Genomic DNA, 19,587 nt, shown 5'->3' on the forward strand with positions numbered 1-19,587 from the left:
TGGCATTAAAAATTATCTTAGAAATTGATCTAATTTGTCGTTGTTTGAATGAAACTAGTTGAAAGACAGTACAGGCGTAAATTAAGTTATGCCATACTATACTCTTGACTCAATTAGCACGTCTCATGTAGTTATTCATAAAGATCATACTATTTATAAAACGGCTTGTGGAACTTCATCCTGGATATGGCATGTTGTTAAACCCAATCCATCTTTACTAAAAGGTCCGTTGTCGCTAAAATGCAATTTTTCAAAATGCTTGCAGAGCTTCATATAATGTTATATATATATTACAAGGTTCACAAGGTTGACTTGAGATTCATCATCAAATTTAATTGATTCAGCAATAGAAATAGAAACATTTTGTCCATTAATAATACACTATTTAAACATTTACACACATTTTCAGTCAAATAAAATTGAAGAAAGCATTAGGTTCATGAGCTGCGGAGTAGAGGATTATCCTTTGGGGACGGACATCTATCGCTGCGTCCCCCAAATACAAAAGATAATTCTCTGCTTCGTCGCCCGTGATTAAAATATTGTGTTTTATGGAGCAAGCACTTCCGTACAGATGGGGGCTTGGGGTATATGCCCCAAACACTTTCACGGCCAAGAAAAAATAAACAAAAGAAACAAATGAAAAGAGTGGAATATCATTTTCTGAGTATTTTGTCATTATCTATCAAAATTTTGCATATTTTTAGATTATTTGCTCCAGCCTCTTTGTCTGTCCCCTAAAATCATTGATTATTATCCAATTACAAGCAAGATTACCTTTGACAGCCCTTAATTAAATTTGCTTGTGATTCACATTGTATGCACATTAAACATTAATGTTAACATCCTTGCTTATATATAATAATAATCACAAAATTATTGTACATGTTCATGTATAAAGTGAAAAACGCGAGTGCATTCCCAGAATTATGGGACATTGCAAGAAAAGATACAATTAAAAATCATGTATATGAAAGGGGGTTGCAAGGAAGTTGACATTAAACACATATCTACAAAAACTGCGTTTGATTAACGGACTTATACTTGACTTTGACCTAGGCTTGATTTGGAATTGAATTTATTTATTTATTATTCATTTATTTCAATATATTTAACCAGGGTAGCCCACTCAGCAATAAACTGGTCTCCCGTGGGGCCCTGGAATACAAAAACAAGTATAAAACAGTCAAATACACAGTAAAATATACAAAGAAATTGAATGTATAAGTTTCTTGCAGCGTCCCATGTAAAGCAGAGTAGATCTACTCCTAAACCAGCGCCACACTGAGTATACAAGTTGGCAGTGGTTGTTTTTCCCTCTCCATGATCAACAACTGCAAATTTCACTTAAAATATATTTTCATATAAAAATAATACAAATTAGATTCACTTAACCACGATTTGTTGCATACATCAAAGCAGCATTAGAACAAATTTAGAAATAAATAGTAATAGAAACATTCATGGGAAAATTTAACAAAGCAGATGAGATTTTGTCACATTAAAAAGGCGATGTTCGTAGAGACAGAATGCTAATCATGATCATGATCACCCTTCGTGTATGTTGCTGTGAACATTCTCAAAAACGTGAACAAGAAATTTCCTATGATGCAGCAAATGGTTATGATAGCAGCTTTATGTTCAACAGATGACGCAATCAGCTTCCAGAGGTCAGCATTTTCTGTCGCGGGGATATTGGATAGCCTTGAGGGACTCCTCAGATCTGTCAGTTCGCTTTGTTCTGGACAATCGTTGTTGCCTACCACATGATCAAACGGTTGAGATACACCGGATATGGGTTCACCGTTTTGACCAGATCTGATATGTTGGTGGTGATCTTTACTCAAAAAGCACATCAAACATTTAGGTACAGGTCTTGTGTTGGCGAAGCCGTACATTCGCAGAACGAGTGCCTCTGCTATTAGGGATGCACCTGCGACGACTACCATCGTACATATGTAATTGGCTGGAAAATAGATGTTGGCGATAAAGTAAGGATAAATTATATGAATATTATATCACAACACGAAGACAACAGTGAACGAAAACCACTTGGTTTGTTGAACTTATCATTAATTGCTCTTGATGTAAGAACTCCAAGATCACCTTCAGAATGATATGTAATTGTCAAAGGTGTATATTTATGCTGCGCATGATAGATAAGAAAACAGAAGGTTTCACAAGTCACACCCTTCGTCAATGCCCACGGTGTGACAAAAAGAAGAATTTAAAATGCGATTTAGAAACAGTGGTAAAAACCACGTCTGTATTATGACTGTTTCAGAAACAGATTTTGAACTCTTCTTTTGTCATACCTTTGATTGGCAGTGACGAAGTGTTACGTTGCCATTCATTTTTGAGAGCTAAGCTCCGTTTTCTTTTAAAATCTATTATTTCAATTTGTTTGTGGCATTCTTCTATTACTAATCGTGCTATTTCTTGCATTTTTTAGATGCCAAAGAGACAAAAAATTATTTACACATAGACCTATTCACTTCTTTCGCAATATATATATATATATATATATATATATATATATATATATATATAAATGTGTAAAGTTATACATGTACAACAGCTTTTGGCAACTCTTTTTTATTTAAATATTGTAAGAAATGGATGAAGAGAACAATGGTAGGCGTAGCTTAAATCAAGGTTCCCCAGAGCTATCTACCCTTTGGAAAAATTGGTGATGCCGAAAAAATGTCTCTGCCGGGAATCGAACCCGGGCCCCCAGCTTTGAACGCCGGTGCCTTAACCACTAGACCACAGAGACGGTTAGGGCATTGACGAAGGGTGTGACTTGTGAAACCTTCTGTTTTCTTATCTATCATGCGCAGTATAAATATACACATTTTCGACACTATACCAATTATATATTCCTTTGTCAGGTGAAGTGTCGAAAATCTGTCTATCTGACGGTCAATCGGATCGGGCTCGCCCTAGCTACTAACCGTCTCTGTGGTCTAGTGATTAAGGCACCGGCGTTCAAAGCTGGGGGCCCGGGTTCGATTCCCGGCAGAGACATTTTTTCGGCATCACCAATTTTTCCAAAGGGTAGATAGCTCTGGGGAACCTTGATTTAAGCTACGCCTACCATTGTTCTCTTCATCCATTTCTTACAATATATATATATATATATATATATATATATACATATATATATATATATATATATATATATATATTTCGTTCTTTCTTTCTTCTTTCACTGCGCCATGGGCACTCTGCCGAGTGGATTTGGCGCATTACAAATCACATATATTATTATATATATACATGTGTGTACATATACATGTACATATATATGCTAAATTACCAAAGATTGGAGAACCTGTCGGTGGCATGGCAGATCGTACAGTTTCTTGGAAGAGCACCATGGCTAGGAGATTGGTGATACCAAAGGAGATCTTCTCTCCAGACTCTGGAGGCAGTAGAAATATTATCATGGTGGATAAAGAGAGTAAGACGGACGGGATAATAATACCTACGACGTACACCTTTGATTTTCTCCTGAATGTGATGGCATAACAAATCTCCACAAATGGTTCGGTAGCGGTACTGTAAGTTTCTTCTGTCCTATATGCTGTATCATCCAAGATCTCCCATACGCCGTTGTCAACGTATCGGTCTATCGTCGTTTCGTTACGTTCAAAGAAGTAGTCCACGTCCTGCATGTTCACGGTATTCGACCAGGGTCCCCATACAAATCTACAAGTTTGGATATCGAAAGGGAAGAGTTTGACATCAAGGAGGCATAGACTGGTGATCATAGCAGGAGAAAGCCAAATAACCATGCCATTTGAATATACCTCCGCGCGACGGTGATTCAATGTCAAGAACTCCTTGCTGTTACTGTATAAAGTAAGAATGAAAAACATGACCAAGTATTGGTTAGCCCCACGGTCAGTCTTTTAATCTTGCAAGGACAAATAGCCCCCTTTTATGGTCTCAGACCATCCCCATGCAAGGACGATTTTTTTTTAATTCGTCAGTACTTGCGCACCCGACGAGAGAGGGCAGGGGAATGACGATAGTACATGGCCTATGGGAAAGTTGTCCTTGCTCCTTGTCATAATTTACTTACCCAGTTGCTAATTTGGAATCTACATAGTCTTAGGGATCTCAATTTCAAAGCAGCCATGACTTTGTTATTACTTGTCCAATTTCTGTCAAACTTTCACCTCTCTGTTTTATTCATTTTTCTCCTTTCTAACAAAACATTTTATGACCAAGGCTGGATTCCCCTTTAAGATTTTTCATCGACTCGCCGGAAACTTCCATGAAATCCGATTGGCTGATAAACACACGTTTCTAACTGTAACTATGGTAACTATCAGATAAAACAGATTCTATCGGATAAAACAACCGACAAGTCCTTTTATGAAACACTCCCTGACAGTGACAGTTTAACCATGCGAGACTATGTATTCGTGTAGGTTTATAGAAGTTACAAGAAAACTTTATTATTAGCAGTTTTTCGCATTCAGTCGGACCTTTCTATTGGTCGTTGGTCTTTATTACACTCTAGTTTTAGGATTACATTTTTGACAAATTATTATGCCATTGTAAAAAATATCTTCTCATACATAAAAAAATTACTCCTGATAAAGAAAAAAGTTTATTCTGCTATATACTATGGTCAAATAATTAACTATTAAGATGTATTCGATCACAAAGGAGGTATATCAATTACTAAACACGATTGTCAAATCGAGTCTTGCACCCTTTGATTCATTACCTGCAACAATGTTTTTTTAATTACCCCTAACCTATACCAACCTTGTCAAGAGTGTAAGATCAGGATTCCATATCTGATCAACGTTTACTTGAAGTGATTTTACTCCTCCATAATCGCTCTCATTCCACCTCAGAAATTCGTCTGTCCAAATCTGAATTAAAAAAAATTTGAGGCAGAAAGTCATCATTGGTATCGAGTGTGATAGCCAAATAGTCTTTTCGAGACAAAAAAAAAACATAACCAAGCGACCCGCTTGAAGCTGAAGACGGGTGTCGGGTTAAAAAGTAATTGCTTGATTTTAACGAAGGCGCATAGAATGTCGTCAACAATCTCATCCTCTTGTTACCGGGGTTCAATGGCGTATCTAGGGCATAAATGGCGCCCGGGACAAGTGCAAAATTGCTTCCCTTTCAAGTGTATGTTCTATTATTATGTGTGTGTGTGAAGTTATACATGTACAACAGCTTTGGCAACTCTTTCATTGAAATACTGTGTGAAAGAAATTGATGAAGAGAACAATGGTAGGCTTGGCTTAAATCAAGGTTCCTAGAGCTATCTACCCTTTGGAAAAATTCGTGATGCCGAAAAAATGTCTCTGCCGGGAATCGAACCCGGACCCCCAGCTTTGAACGCCGCGGCGTTCAAAGCTGGCGCGCCGGTGCCTTAACCACTAGACCACAGAGATGGGTTAGTGGCTAGGGCGACCCCGATCCAATTGACCGTCAGGTAGACAGATTTTCGACACTATATCAATTATAATTTCCTTTGTCGGGTGAAGGTGGGTTTTGAACAATGACAAGCCGCCATGCCTCAGCTGGATCAAAGGTATTGCTTTGATACAGCACACGTATGGGAGAAAGTATACAAATGTGTGAAGTTATACATGCACAACAGCTTTGTTCTCTTCATCCATTTCTTTCACAATATATATATAAACTACACTCAGTAAAGCGATTCTATGTTAGCTTTTCATTTTTGGTATCATATAACATGATTCGTATCTAACAACGAACGAGAGCGCGAAGCACAGGCTGAACATTGTTAAAATTTAGACCTGAAGTCGGGACATTTTAGGGAGAAGTAATCCCACGATGCGTATCTAACTATGCAATCAATGAGCTGAAATTTTTTATATACTTACCTGAAAGGGGGGGGGGGGGTGTCTGTGATCGATATCGAGTATTATTAGTTTCAGTGATTATAATGGATTATGTCCATATATATCAACTTACCAATTTCATTGAACAGAAGAGCGTCACCTGTTGTTTTGGTTCATCCTATACGATAAAATATCGATAGATGGCAAATTAATGCACTTTGATTTCCGTGATCTAGCTTAAATGAGTAATGACTACTCAGTGTAGATTAATGTGAATACTAATTAAAGATGAATAAGTTGTTCATTTTGGGGGTATGATTATGCATGGACCTATCCACGGATGGTTCTTCTTGTTACTGCATGGGGCCGCTGAGCGTTGTCACATCACCCCCAGTAACAAAAGATATCCTCCGTGGATAGGTCCATGTGATTATGGAGTAGAATCTAATGGTTTGAAAGGGGCTCATAAGTAATAGAGCTACTCTTTTGGAAAGACAAATAATTTTTTTTGCAATCAATGAATGGTCGATATATTTTGAATCATTTTTAATGTAAACGCCAATTTCCCTATATAATTTTGTGTGTGTATCTTGTACAGTTTATACAGTTTACGGAGCTGTTCAGTTCGCACACTTTAAAAATATACCTCAGTTATTTTCTGGGTTATTATTTCCTTTGGGAACATTTTTCTAAATTACATTAGGATTGAATTGGACTGGAGTCACGTCGAAATTCTTATGTAATTATATTAAATCTATTTGTCAATCATCATTTAAAAAAAATTTACACAAGACTTACGAAATCAGCAATGTGTTCTAATAACATTCTCATCCGAACTTTGACAGGAGCAGAGTCGTTTTTGATAGGGCGGATGGTTGGAGGTCCGTACGAGTCGATAACCTCTTTATAAAGCTTTCTCCTCCACTCTCTTATCCCATCATCATACTCAATTCCTACACGTATTCGAGGAGAGAGAATGGGAAAGAGGGGGAGAGAGAACAGAGAGAGAAAGGGTGCAAAAGAGAATATGAGAAGCAAAAGGGCAAGAAAGTGGGGTGAAAGAAAAGGGGATTTGAATTATTAAAAATAGCATTAAACAGTTTAGAATTTTTTTTAAAAAAAGGTCAAACTTCACTAACAAAATAAATAGGCCTACAAGAGCTTCTTGGACTGGTTTGAGGACCCTTACACTGGTATATAACCATATTTCGTGTACAGAAATTAGTCAAGAAACCGGGTATGGTGGCTCAGTGGTAGAGCGTCCGCCTCATGAACGGGAGGTCATGGGTTCGATCAGTGGCCGAGTCATACCATATAAATGGAACCCTCTCCCTTATTATTATTATTATTATCAGCATTATTATTAGAGAGAGGCAGATCAACTGGACATGATTATGTTAAAAACGAAGCAGGTATTAATGGAGGAATAACATTGCAAACACTGCACGATAATTGTGTAATTTTCATGAATAGGTTAAAAGATTTATGACATGCTTGCTACCATTACTGAATAATATAATATAATACCCAGAATCCGTATGATTTATTTCAACTCATTCTGTATTCATGGGGTTAAAGTCTGTCTTATGCTTTGGGAAAGTGTCAGTCATTTTGAATTAGAGTATAGTGTCATTTACATTTAAATATCACAAAAGTGAAGTGGTCATTACATGTTTTACACTAGCTGTACCAAAATTTCGTATTTAACGCCCTCCCTTGGTAATGCTTTTTTATATCCAAAAGAACCCTTTGAATACTTATTTCACAAATTTAGCAATTGGGCATTATAAAAGCTACAAAAACAAACAGATCACACACTGAAATTATTTGCCCATCTCATGCTGGAGAAGAGGTTCAAAACAAGACAATTATATCATTTTATTTTACCCGATCAAAATACGTTAAAATCGCCGAATTTATCAGATAAAACATGTTTTTATTCTATATCCTTCACATAGAATCACTTTAGTGCACATACGTGCATATAGAGATCGGCTTTTAAAGCAATTATGGCTGAATCTTTTTTATGCGGTGAGTGATGGAAGCAATGGATCACCGTACTTCCCGCTCAGTGAAACCTGGTGAGCCGTGTCATTTCATTCAGTATTGATAATAAAAAGATAATGCCTCCAAATTGATCAGGCAACTCAATGTGGTTCTGACGAAGTCCATCTTTAAATTGAGATTACCCAGCATCATACATGATAAATTTTAATTTAATGATGCCATAAATGCTCTAAATTGAACGGGAATCGGGCAATCAACAAAACTTTGTCCATCGGTCCCTGGTGTTCTGAAAGGCTTTAATAGCTAGGACCGATCCTTTATTAATGAATTTGGGGTGTGCGAATTCTTATTTCATGGATATTTCTGTTCCGTATCAGGACAACTCCCCCTGGACAATTACCCCGGACAAGGCCCGGATAACCCCCAGGACAATTCCCCCCCCCCCGATTACCCCCGAGGACATTACCCATGAAAAATACTCCCGTAGACAATTACCCCGACGGACAAATACCCCTCGGACGATTACCCCCTGGACAATTACCCCCCCCCCCCCCCCGAGACCGAGGACAGTCACCCCTCAGAGAAAAAGAGAACACAAAGTCATACGACGGCCGTACGTTTGACGTAAGAAGTACTCAAGGCATTCTCGAGTATCTTGGAATCCTACGAACGCTGCAAATCTTTACGAAACCCAGAATGTGTTCTTATGTGTATTATCTTTGCTTTAAAGTGATTAAACTTACTGTATCAAGTTATAAAACCACATCTTAATTTGGAATGTGCACCAATTATTTCATAATCTTAGCTTCTTGCTTTTTGTATTGTTTTTAAATATCAGTTTTATACTTGTCACTATTAGTGTTCATGGTTGCGTTATCGACTTTCAATATTTTACATAATATGAAGGTGTTTTTTTAATGTTTTATCTATTTGCCTGATATTTTTTCCTGAAATTAAACCGAAAATAAATAAATATCAGATCAGTTGGAATCAGAGATATTCAGCATTTGTGATTATTATATGTAATCGTGTCCTTACATGAATGTTCAATTGTTCTATGAAAACTTGAAAATAAAAGGAAATATGAGGACCAGTTTGCATATTTTCTGATGCATATATAGCCAACCGGGAGGTTCGGGGCGCACCCCCCCCCCTTTCATTACACAGAAGGCGCCGCTAAACAAAAAAAAATGTGAAGAAAAAGGGGGAAGGGAGAAAAAGGGGGAAAAGAGCAGAAAGTGAGAGAGAGAAAGAAAAAGGGAGAAAGAAAAAAAGGGGAAAGAGCAATATAAACGAGAAAAGGAAAGAGAAAGTTATTTAGAAAAGATGAAGTAGAAAATAATCCTAAAACCTGTGCCCCCGGCCAAGACATACGATGGGTTCCGCTTGATTCTTAACATCGATGCCAGAGAGGAGGGGGGGGGTAATTTTCCGGGGGTTATTGTTATGGGGTATATGTCCTCAGGGGAAATTGTCCTCGGGGTAAATGACCTCAGGGGTAATTGTCCGGGGGTGATTGTCCGAGGGTAATTGTCCTAGAACCGTCAATGTGCATACATGAAAACTTAAGATTTACAAGCATTTTTTTAATCACAAGAAGTATCATTTGCTTGATTTAAACCATTCCTTTCAAACAGCCTTGAAATTATTCAAACGTCCATTTGCCATTATCTGACCAATGTGGTGTTTTATCCCGCACTATATTATGCATTTAAGTGCGATTTTAAGTCAAACTTAAATCTTTGTGAAACACCCCCTGGAAGTATTGATGCGATGTCTTGATGTATGAAAATGTCCAAGTACTTGAAGTGTCTGTATATGAATCACATGTAATTATTTATTAAGTGAAGAACGAATGTAATGATATATAAACAAAAACGGTATCTTAACTGCCTGTTTGATCACTTTGTTGAATTGAATTCTGTTACAGCGAAGTCATCCTCTTGTATATACTCATTGACCGGCGTGCTTTACGTTATTTCTCAATCTGTTATTTTAAAAAAAATGATAAAGAACCCAGGATCAAGTGCATGAGTATTGATTCATTAAACGTTTATCTCTTTATAGCTGTTTTAAAAGGAGTCGCAGGATTTCTGATAAACGTTCGAATGCATTTCATTTCACATTTTTAATAGGCAATTTATCATGATAAATATCTATCCACGGATCACAAACGACTGCGCTAGGTCTGCAATAGTATATATGTATTTGATGCAGATCTGCTCCGATTTGGTTTCAAGAAATGGGGTTTATATACAAAAGAATGCAAATGGAATTATGAAAATAAAAATTACGAATTCATCTTCTCTGTGTTCTATGATTTATATCCTAAAAGGCACCACGAGTTTGGAATTATGTATTATTTATGGATTTTGAAACAACTTATAATTATGTTGATCTAATTCTGATCAATATGAAGATTACATTTCAATTAAAATGTAAACCCTTTTAATCAATCATGGTTATTCACCCAAATCGAATTGATGGTTACGACGATTTTTCTTAAAAGGAGTTCAATATTCATATGGCAGGAATGAGCTTTAATGTAATATATTTGTTATGAATTATTCACTTTGTTAGTTAGATTTCAAATATTTTGATAATATTACACAAACACAGATATTTTACGTCATGACAAATTGTAAGACAATTTAAAGAATTTTGAACCTAGTACATGTATCATAATTTGTATTGTCGTACAATGTCACCTTGTGCGAATTTTATCCGTCAAATTTGATTCTCGGGGTAGGCCTGTATGTATATTGAACGAGTAAAATAAGTCACATTATAGAAATAAGCAGAGCAAATGAATGAACATAACTTCACTATAACTTAGACCAAGAAGGGGAAGAATTTATTAGCGCTCAGGGTAATATTGAGTGAAAAACTGAAATAAGTGACAGGATACCATAACAAACGTATGGAAAGCAAAAGAATAAATACCACTTAGCAGCTTAAGCAATGAAGTCAATCTGTGAGTATAAGCACAGTTCAATCATTACGCTGTCAACTAAAAAGGCATTTACGTTAATCACATTACTATTACAAACCGGTCGATGGTGTGTGCTCTGAATAATAAATTAAGAGGCTTTTTATAGGAGGAAATTATAATTTGTTTAACAAATTTTCGGCATTACTCCTATTTGTTTAAGATCAGTATGCTCGATCTGTAATGAAAATCATAAGATCAGTATGCTCGATCTGTATGAAAATCATAAATCATAAGTCAGAAAAAAATTGGAACCAGTGGGATTCGAACCTGCCATCTACTGCTTTCCGGGCAGCGACCCATGCTAAGCTTCTTGATAAGAAAAGAAAAAGTTTAAAGATGACCTCTATTCAAAGACATGCAGTCATCGATGTCCGTCTTAGGGTGCTCTTTCAGCCTCGTTCACCAGCTATCGTTACTTTACAGCCTTTTATCACATAATATGTCACGCTAAATTTCAGAGACGCTGTTTTCGTTATGTAGAGATGCAATTGTGGTGCAAATTTGTGCATGGGCCATGATCTTCAGTTAACTTCTATCTTTTGGTCAAAATAAATTGATGTTTGCAGAGTTTAAGGGAAAGGGAAACCAAGGTTTACCGCACCGAATTTCTTTCAAGAAATCACTGAGCCCCCCCCCAAAAAAAAAAAAATTATCGATAATAGAGGACTAGGCTGAAACTTAATTTCAGCTATTGCGAAGGTATATTTTACAATTGGAGAGATTAAATAAGAAGAGAAAAGACACTTTCTCAACAGATGGAGGTGCATGATGGGAAAGCACTAGCGTACAGTTACTTTGGGGAGGGGCTTGGGGAGTCTTACCAGCCCCCCCCCCCCCACAAAAAAAAGAAACACGACCAAGAAAAAATAGAGAAGGAAGGGATAATGGTGTAACATGATAATTATCATTTTCTGAATATTATGTCAAAATCTATCACAAACTTGGATTTTCGTAATAAAAATGTCGGAATATTTGCCCGCTCGCAACGTTTTTTTTTTTATTTTACGCTATAGGCCATATCGAGCCCACTCAAAAAAATTGTGGCTCATTACGCCACTATGGGAAAGGTACTTCGTGATGTCGAGGGGGGGGTGAGCCTGCAGTGATGAGGAACATTTTAATCATGTAAATTATAATCGTGCAAGTGTCCATATTCTGTTGACAGAGATTGAATATTCTGCTGGAAAGGAAGGGAAAAACACTAAAATGTTGTGCGGGGTGCATGTCGATCGAGGGATGGAAGATTAATGTTGTCAATGAATATTAATGAATTAGCAGGCGTATCAAGAATTTGTACACCGTCACAAGTTCCACTGAGGAGTTCCGGTCCCTAAGTTTCTTTAGTATCTTCTTCGCGATGTCTCGAGACATTTGATGGTCGTTTTAAAAAAAATCTAAATTTTGATCGCGATTCTGATGTTAATTTTCCTCGAGTTTGAATGGCCCCTAATTAATCCAACGTGATTCGTTCTATGTCGTCAAAATTAATAGTATAAAAATGTTTGGTGCGCTGCTTATTATGTTAGTTTAACACTGATGGGTGTGCAGTCGGTGGACGGTCATTTTTGTTACAACAAGAACAAGAATTTCTTTAATATTGAAGAAAAATATAGTGTAAGAAAATTAAGAACAAAATGCGCTGTAAAATTAACATTACTCGATAATGGTATATTATATACACCCCGATTTACACTGGATCAGTATTGTCAGTGTTATCAATTGATCACCAGAGGTGTAAAATCAACACCATGCAGTGTTAGTGTAAAATTAGCATTTATAAGCAAATAGTCAAATGTAACAAATGCCAAAAATTGTAACTTTTCAAAATCACGTTATAATCAAATATCTGTCTGCGTTGTCCTCTTTAATTTTTTTTTGTGTGTGTTCAGGTTTAACCACCTGGTGTTGAAATCAACATCGTTCTATTTACGATGTGAAAGTAGGTCAAATAGGAATGGATGACCTCTTCAAATTTTCTGCTCAGATTACAGTGTTAACTACCATCGATTCTAGATTTAATTTCAGAATTACTACTACGAATCAGCTGTAAATGGGTGTTTTTATCTTTGCTATTTTCTTTAAGTGTCTGTATACTCAACTACGGCCTATGAATCTCCATTTGGATGGGACAACAGATGTGGTATTTCGCAGGGTTGTCTTTTGGGACCGCTCCTTTTTATTCTATCCCTCAATGATCAGAAAGATTCTTCAGATATTTTAGAATTGTTGTTTCTGCCCTCTCTCTAATGGTTATTTTTACAATACTTGTAACGTTTTAATTTTGTATGTAAACAAACGGTCACATCCAGTACCGTTTGAAAATATCCAGCCTGTAATATGATCATATTGGTGATTATCATTTAATTGTCATTCAATATAGACATCTGTTAAGGAATAAGATAAGGCTAAAAGAAACATGTATCACCCAAAACTTCAAAGTCATGTGTCACGGAATCGTACATTATTTACATAGATCAGAAACATTTTAGGAACGAAATCCCATGCAGTATTTAAAGTAAATAACGCTCAAACCACTCGCTCACAAACACGGTTGTTTTTTTGCTCAATTTCAATATATATAGCTCTATGCTATCAATTTTACGAATGTTGCATCTTACCATTGACATTATTAGCCAAGAGCCATTGTATACCCCAGCAAATGAGCATCAAACGATGAATTTCCATTTCTAAATCGTAATAATCCTAGATAGATACAGCGAAAGCGTTGGGTCTCCTTGATCTATGAAGCTATAAATGAGCTCTGTGTTATACATACAATGAATTATATCCATCTCCCCGCACGATGTATTGGGTTAGCCAAGTTCAATCTTTCCTAGTATGTTCGTGACATCCGATACGACGCCAACACCTTTACTTGGAGTCACAAACGTTATACCACACTAACCATGCATGGTATACAGTGTTCTTCATGCACTAATAATTCCATGGCTGGTTATGTTGTTGTTGTTGTTTTTATTTCCGTAAGATTTAAAAAAATCATACAATTTTACAAATAAAAACGTACAGTTTATACAAGCAAGATAAAATTATGGATGGAAGCCCATATTCAGCTTCTATTATAATTGTTGCTGCTGGTCTTCCGTGGAGCCAGTGCAATATACGACAAACAATATGACAAATCATAACATGTAATATGATCCATTGATAATACTAAAAACTAAAAAACTAAAACTAAAGTAAAACAAAGTAAAACATATATGAAAAGAGTACATAATATATACATGTATATATACATATATATTTATTTAAAAAAAGAATGTGTTTTAAGTATGTTGCCTGTTCCAAGTAACATGCATACAATTTTGTCGTAATTGATCTTTAAATTGTTATCATTCACCCATGGTACCAGACATTTAAACTCTTTATTCAGGACTTTTCCAAAATTTCAGGATTTTTATGCGAATAATGAATGACCGTGTCATCTGCATAAAGATGAACTTTGCACTCAAAAGCAAAATCAAAGCAAAATTTATGTCATTTATATTTTAAAAAAAGATGAACAACAGCGGTCCCAGTAAAGAACCTTGTGGTACATCTTTCGTAATCGCTTTTTCTTCAAAAAGTACATTATTGATACAAGTTCTAATTTTCCTGCTGGATAACTATTAAGTTTCTAAACCATTGTAACTCTTTACCCTTGACACCAATAGACTATGCGTTGAACGAGTAATCTGTGACTGTGGCTAGTGCGGTTACATTGGAGTGTTTTGAACTAAATCCCGACTGATTTTGGCTAAGCAAGGAATGCATCTTCAAATAATCGAGTAAAACTGTCTTTGAACTATTCTTCCCAGAACTTTAGAGGCACAAGGCAACAACGAGACCGGCCTGTAGTTATTATAATCTAATTTGTCTCCTTTTTGTATGGGTATTACTTTTGCCGCTTTCCATTTGTCAGGCACTATTCCATCCGATAAGTAAAGGGTTCAATCATTTCAGTTATCGATTCCTTGATAACGAACATAGAAATTCCATCTGAACCAGCTGACTTTTTTTTGTTTTCATTGACATTACATGCTTGAGGACACTAGATGGGTATACATATAAAAATTCAAATTTTCTGTCAGGAGACCTAATGTCCTGAGAATCGAGTCTATTCTTAGCTGTTTGCTAATATACTTCAAATATTAGAAGATAATATATTTGCAAAATGATTATTAAACTCATTAGCAAGTCCATTCGAATTTTGTTTAGCGAAAGGGCTTCTAGAGAATTACAATTATTGCCCATAATAAAGATGAATTAGCTTTTTAGGGATCTTTGAGGGGAGGGGCATGTTTTCAAGAAAATGACCCCAGTGAGTGGTTAAAGCGACGACATTAACATAGTAATGTGTAAGCAGAATTGTCCTTTAAAAAACGTCATTTATTAGAACTGTGTAGTCCTTCATGAAACTATACCTCCCAGGAAGTAACAGAATAATTCTAGAATATTCAACCCAAAATATGTGAAAAATCACACTAAAATAAGTAAAAAAAAAATCATTGTCATTTCAATGTGTTTGGAGACCGAGCAGTTGAACGAAGCAACCATGCAGAGCCCAGGGCTCAACTAGTCGCCCTCCCCCTCTTGTACAAAAATCCTAGCTATGGGTATTTTTCGTAATGTGCACATGACTTGTTGATGACCATCGTTTATTAGATTGTGAATATTTCATTCTACCCAGAGATTCTATTCTCCCTCTCGTCGTAAATAATAGATATTAACCCCTGGATTTTTTTTTACATTGCCAAAAAGAAATAATCAGCAGTATAATATTCCGTAATTAGGGGTTCAAGGGGTATGCTGCTTGAAAAGAATCTTTCATTGCTTTATCGAAAAGTGGCCAAATTCATCTTTCTGAAACCGACACCCATGATTTGGGATGGCGTCGTCAGTATACTGCTCCCTTTGAAAGAGACATCTGTCTTGAGCCGATGTTTACTGAACTTACCGCGAAGGAGACAAGCAGCTGCCATATACATTGAGAATGCGACCAATCATCATCATTTTTGCTCCAGATGGCTCCTTTGGTATCACCATAGCCGTAATGACATGTAAATGCCATTCTATCAAGGAGTCATTATAAGTGACCCAGGTTGGTCGAGTCGGAGCCACTTATCCGTAGCACTTTTTTTTCTGAATAACAAAAAATGATGATGAAAAAATAATAAGAAAAATAAGTATACGGGACTAGAGAGAGAGGATGGGTGCGAAAGAATAGGTAGTAAATATTAAAGGGGAAATAAACAGGCATTTCTTGCTAAATTTATGAAAGCGGTACAAAGTATCTTTAGGTCCTACCATAATACCCAATGATAATTCCACATTTTATACTGGTAAACAAAATTTTGATCAATCGCCACTTCTCTCGGAGGAAAAGCAACTGAGTTGCCGCTTTTTCCTCTTTTCTTCTCTCAGCCCTCTTTTCTAATCCTTCCTCACTTATTTGAATTGTGTCTCTACAGGCCTATCCCGCTTAAAGATTTTAGGAACCTACACCCTCTACATATTTATATTTTCATGGCGATATGTGTTTATGAATGCATTGCTGCAGACAAGTCTTTAAAAGTCTGTAAAAAATGAAAAATTGTATAATTCAAACAATACAAAACAAAAGAAATAGTGAGTGATAGACATCATCGACTGACCCATTTGCATGCCATTGAGTTGTGCATTTCACTGTTTTGTGAAAAATAGGCGAAACTGCAAAATTCCATTACTTTTTTTATTTTACATCCGATTTTGATGAAGTTGAGCGTTATGTTTGTTTAATTTTTCTCTATTTATTCAAATCAACATTTTTATGGGGTGGACTTGAACTTTAAAGCCTACCGACATAAAACATGTCGGTGATTTATACAAATTAAGCAGTTTTACGAGAAATTACCTTGACTCTGAAATTCGAAAAAATATATCACTAAATGTGTTCAAAGAGAAATATAAAACTCTTATACTTAATCAGTATTTGAATTGATATAATTCAATAGGCTCTTGTATTTAGAGTTAGTAATAGTCTTGTTTTGTCTAGGGTTTGTTCGGCTTTTGTTGTCTCATTAGAGTGTAATTTCTAAACTATTTTTTTTAACCTTAAGTAATTGGGTTGGCGTTTATAAGGTTCGTCATTTCTTGCCACTACCCTCACTCATGCTCACTTACTGTCGGTATTAATATAATTATGTTTCTATGGTGATTGTTTTTTATGAGTGAAAAATAAATGCAAATTGAATTGATATAAAAGATTGAATGAAAATTTGTTAGAACGGCGCCAATAACTATGTATTTCCCAAGCCTGTTTGATCGAACCCCTTAAAATGTTCAAAAGCAAGAAATAAACGGGAAGGAACATTAGAAGAGAAGAGTGAAGAGAAAAGATGACAAGATAAAAGAACAGGTGAAATGAAAAAAAAGCGTTTTAAAGCCCGTGAAAGGGTGGATCGAAAACGAAAATGGCATCTGAAAAATTATTGAACGTCAAAGTTTGCGTGTTACACAAATCATGATTCATACGCGGGATGCGGGTATGGTTCTAATTTTATTTTCGAAAGATATGGAGTATAGGCCTATGCCACGTGTTTTGACATGTTTGATATATCATAATCGTACTGTTTAATTCAATTATGCCTATGTCATGTATGTTGGGGGTTGCCCTGGGGTGGAACTAAAAAATAGTAGTCACGGGGATAGTAAGTGGTTTTTCAGTGACACGTGGCAAATGTTACGGTGTATTGTACTCCATGGTTATGCCGGTGCGGCATGGTGACCTCTTTTTTTTTCAAACCTCATGTGACTCCTATGGCTAGTTCTTCACATTTCGCTCTAGCCGAAATGGCCCCCATTTTAAAAACACTCTCTCACTTAATGACCCTATATTCTCTCACTGAATGACTTAACGAATTACAATATTGTTGTTACTTTTCTGATAAAATTTGAAATTTTCAGCTGAATTAAACACTCTATGACCCTGATTTTTAATAAACAGAAGGCATCACCGAATTACCGCCTTAATTTTGCAATCCTCACCAATAAGCCAGTTCGTAGTTCCTTTCTGCGCATGATAGAAAGATTCTACGCATGATCAGAAGAAGGTCATTTGTACTAAAGTGACATGGTGCTTTAAAATCTAATGAGATAAGCACCAACTTTGATGTCTTGATTATTCATATATTCTTTTGAATTCTCGTTTTCATTTACATCCACAAAAAAACAATGCTTCCTCGAACGACTGGTATTTCACCTTTGCAAAGTACATCGTGCAACATGCTAAGATATGCATTTAAAGTAGGAATGCAACAAATGCCTTCATTAAGTGTTCATTTGTGTGCTATTCTAGTCACCTGATCTATTCAATTTCTTCACCCTGCTATGTAAGGCAAGCTTACGTAATATCTTGCTTTGAAATCTGCCTATCATGATGAAAGAAATGAAAGGTCATTTGACCAAAATTGTCCATGAAGTAACTACGAACTGGTCTATTAATGTCCCCATATTTCTCTTCTTTCTTTTTCTTCACTAAAAGACCACCTTTCCCCTCAATTTTGTTAACTGAAAGGCCCCTTCTTTGGTGGTCTGTTACCCGGTCCCACCTTCTCTGTATATCCGCGCCTGCATAGCGATGTAAGCCGATGTAAATATCCCTAATCAAATCAAACATGATTATAATATACCAAGACATGTGGCGTCATCCATATATTATTTCGTCCATGAGATGAAAACATATCTGCATGTCAGGTATGCATTACGCGCGCGAACCTCGTCGGTCAATTCTATTGTCCTATTTTTTTCCTCAACCCCCCCCCCTCCCACTAGCTTTAGGATGTTCCTTCTTTTCTCATCTCTTCTCTGTTTTCCCTTCCTACTTCTCCTTTTCTCTTCTCTTCTCATCTTTCTCTACTCTTCTCTCCTCTTCGCTTCGTTTGCTTCCTTCTGATTCGGAGATACCGTACTTATATACCCTTTTTACACAGGCTTAAATTTCCTTAACCCCGTACTATACAGGTGGGGCTAAATTGCTATTTAGCCCCACCTATAGTATGGGGTTAAGCTTAGCCCACTTTCTTTTTACACAACATTTTTGCAAAGTGGGCTAACCCCACCTTTAGTACGGGATTATTTGGCCCTGCAAAAAAGCAGGGTTATCCCAGCAATTGCGGTGCTAAGCATCGCTGTAAAACGAAAGTGGGCTAAGCTTAACCCCGTACTACAGTGCGTATCAAAAAAAAACGGGACAGATTTGAAAAGTCTATAAAATTTTTGTTTCATATTATGATCTCTATATTTTGGTGTCAATAGGTGCTCTTGGGTCTTATCCTTCAAATGATATTCAAAAAAATTAGTTTCATTCATGCTTGAGCGAACACGGAATGTTTTTGTCTGGGGCTAAAAAGGAGGCTTGTGCCAAAATGGCATCAAATGATAAATATGATGGTCGGACTTCTTGCTAATCAGCAGACTTCCTCTTAACCTTTTCATTATCTTTGCCATAATTTTCGAATTAAGCGGACACAATTAATTTCCAAATCTACTTATTTGCTTGAATATTTCTTTTGTTGTTCCTTTTCAATAAGTTCTCTTTTAGGTTTGAATATTCCTTCTTTAGGCAAGAACATTTTTTTTTAAACCGAAGTTAGGGAGAGCGTGTTTTTGAAAATCCTTTCATTGTGTGCTACAAAGGTTATGGTGCCTTTGAACAGTGGTATATTGATAGCTGAGGGCTCGGGGTGCTCCCCCCCCCCTTTAAAAAAAATC

General features: G+C 36.4%; 1 protein-coding gene across 1 annotated transcript; it reads right to left on the minus strand.

The window, feature by feature from the left end:
- Positions 1–348: 348 nt before the first annotated feature.
- Positions 349–13,524, minus strand: LOC121419453 (neuronal acetylcholine receptor subunit alpha-7-like). Its single transcript, XM_041613931.1, has 6 exons — positions 13,458–13,524; positions 6,639–6,793; positions 5,974–6,018; positions 4,783–4,892; positions 3,320–3,855; positions 349–1,966 (listed from the first exon to the last, which is right to left on the minus strand). Exons 1-6 carry the CDS (start codon positions 13,522–13,524, stop codon positions 1,533–1,535), a joined length of 1,347 nt encoding a protein of 448 aa, XP_041469865.1. The 3' UTR covers positions 349–1,532.
- Between the last annotated feature and the right edge of the window lie 6,063 nt (positions 13,525–19,587).

This window comes from Lytechinus variegatus, chromosome 7, assembly GCF_018143015.1.
Source record: "Lytechinus variegatus isolate NC3 chromosome 7, Lvar_3.0, whole genome shotgun sequence".
Classification (NCBI taxonomy): Eukaryota; Metazoa; Echinodermata; class Echinoidea; order Temnopleuroida; family Toxopneustidae; genus Lytechinus; species Lytechinus variegatus.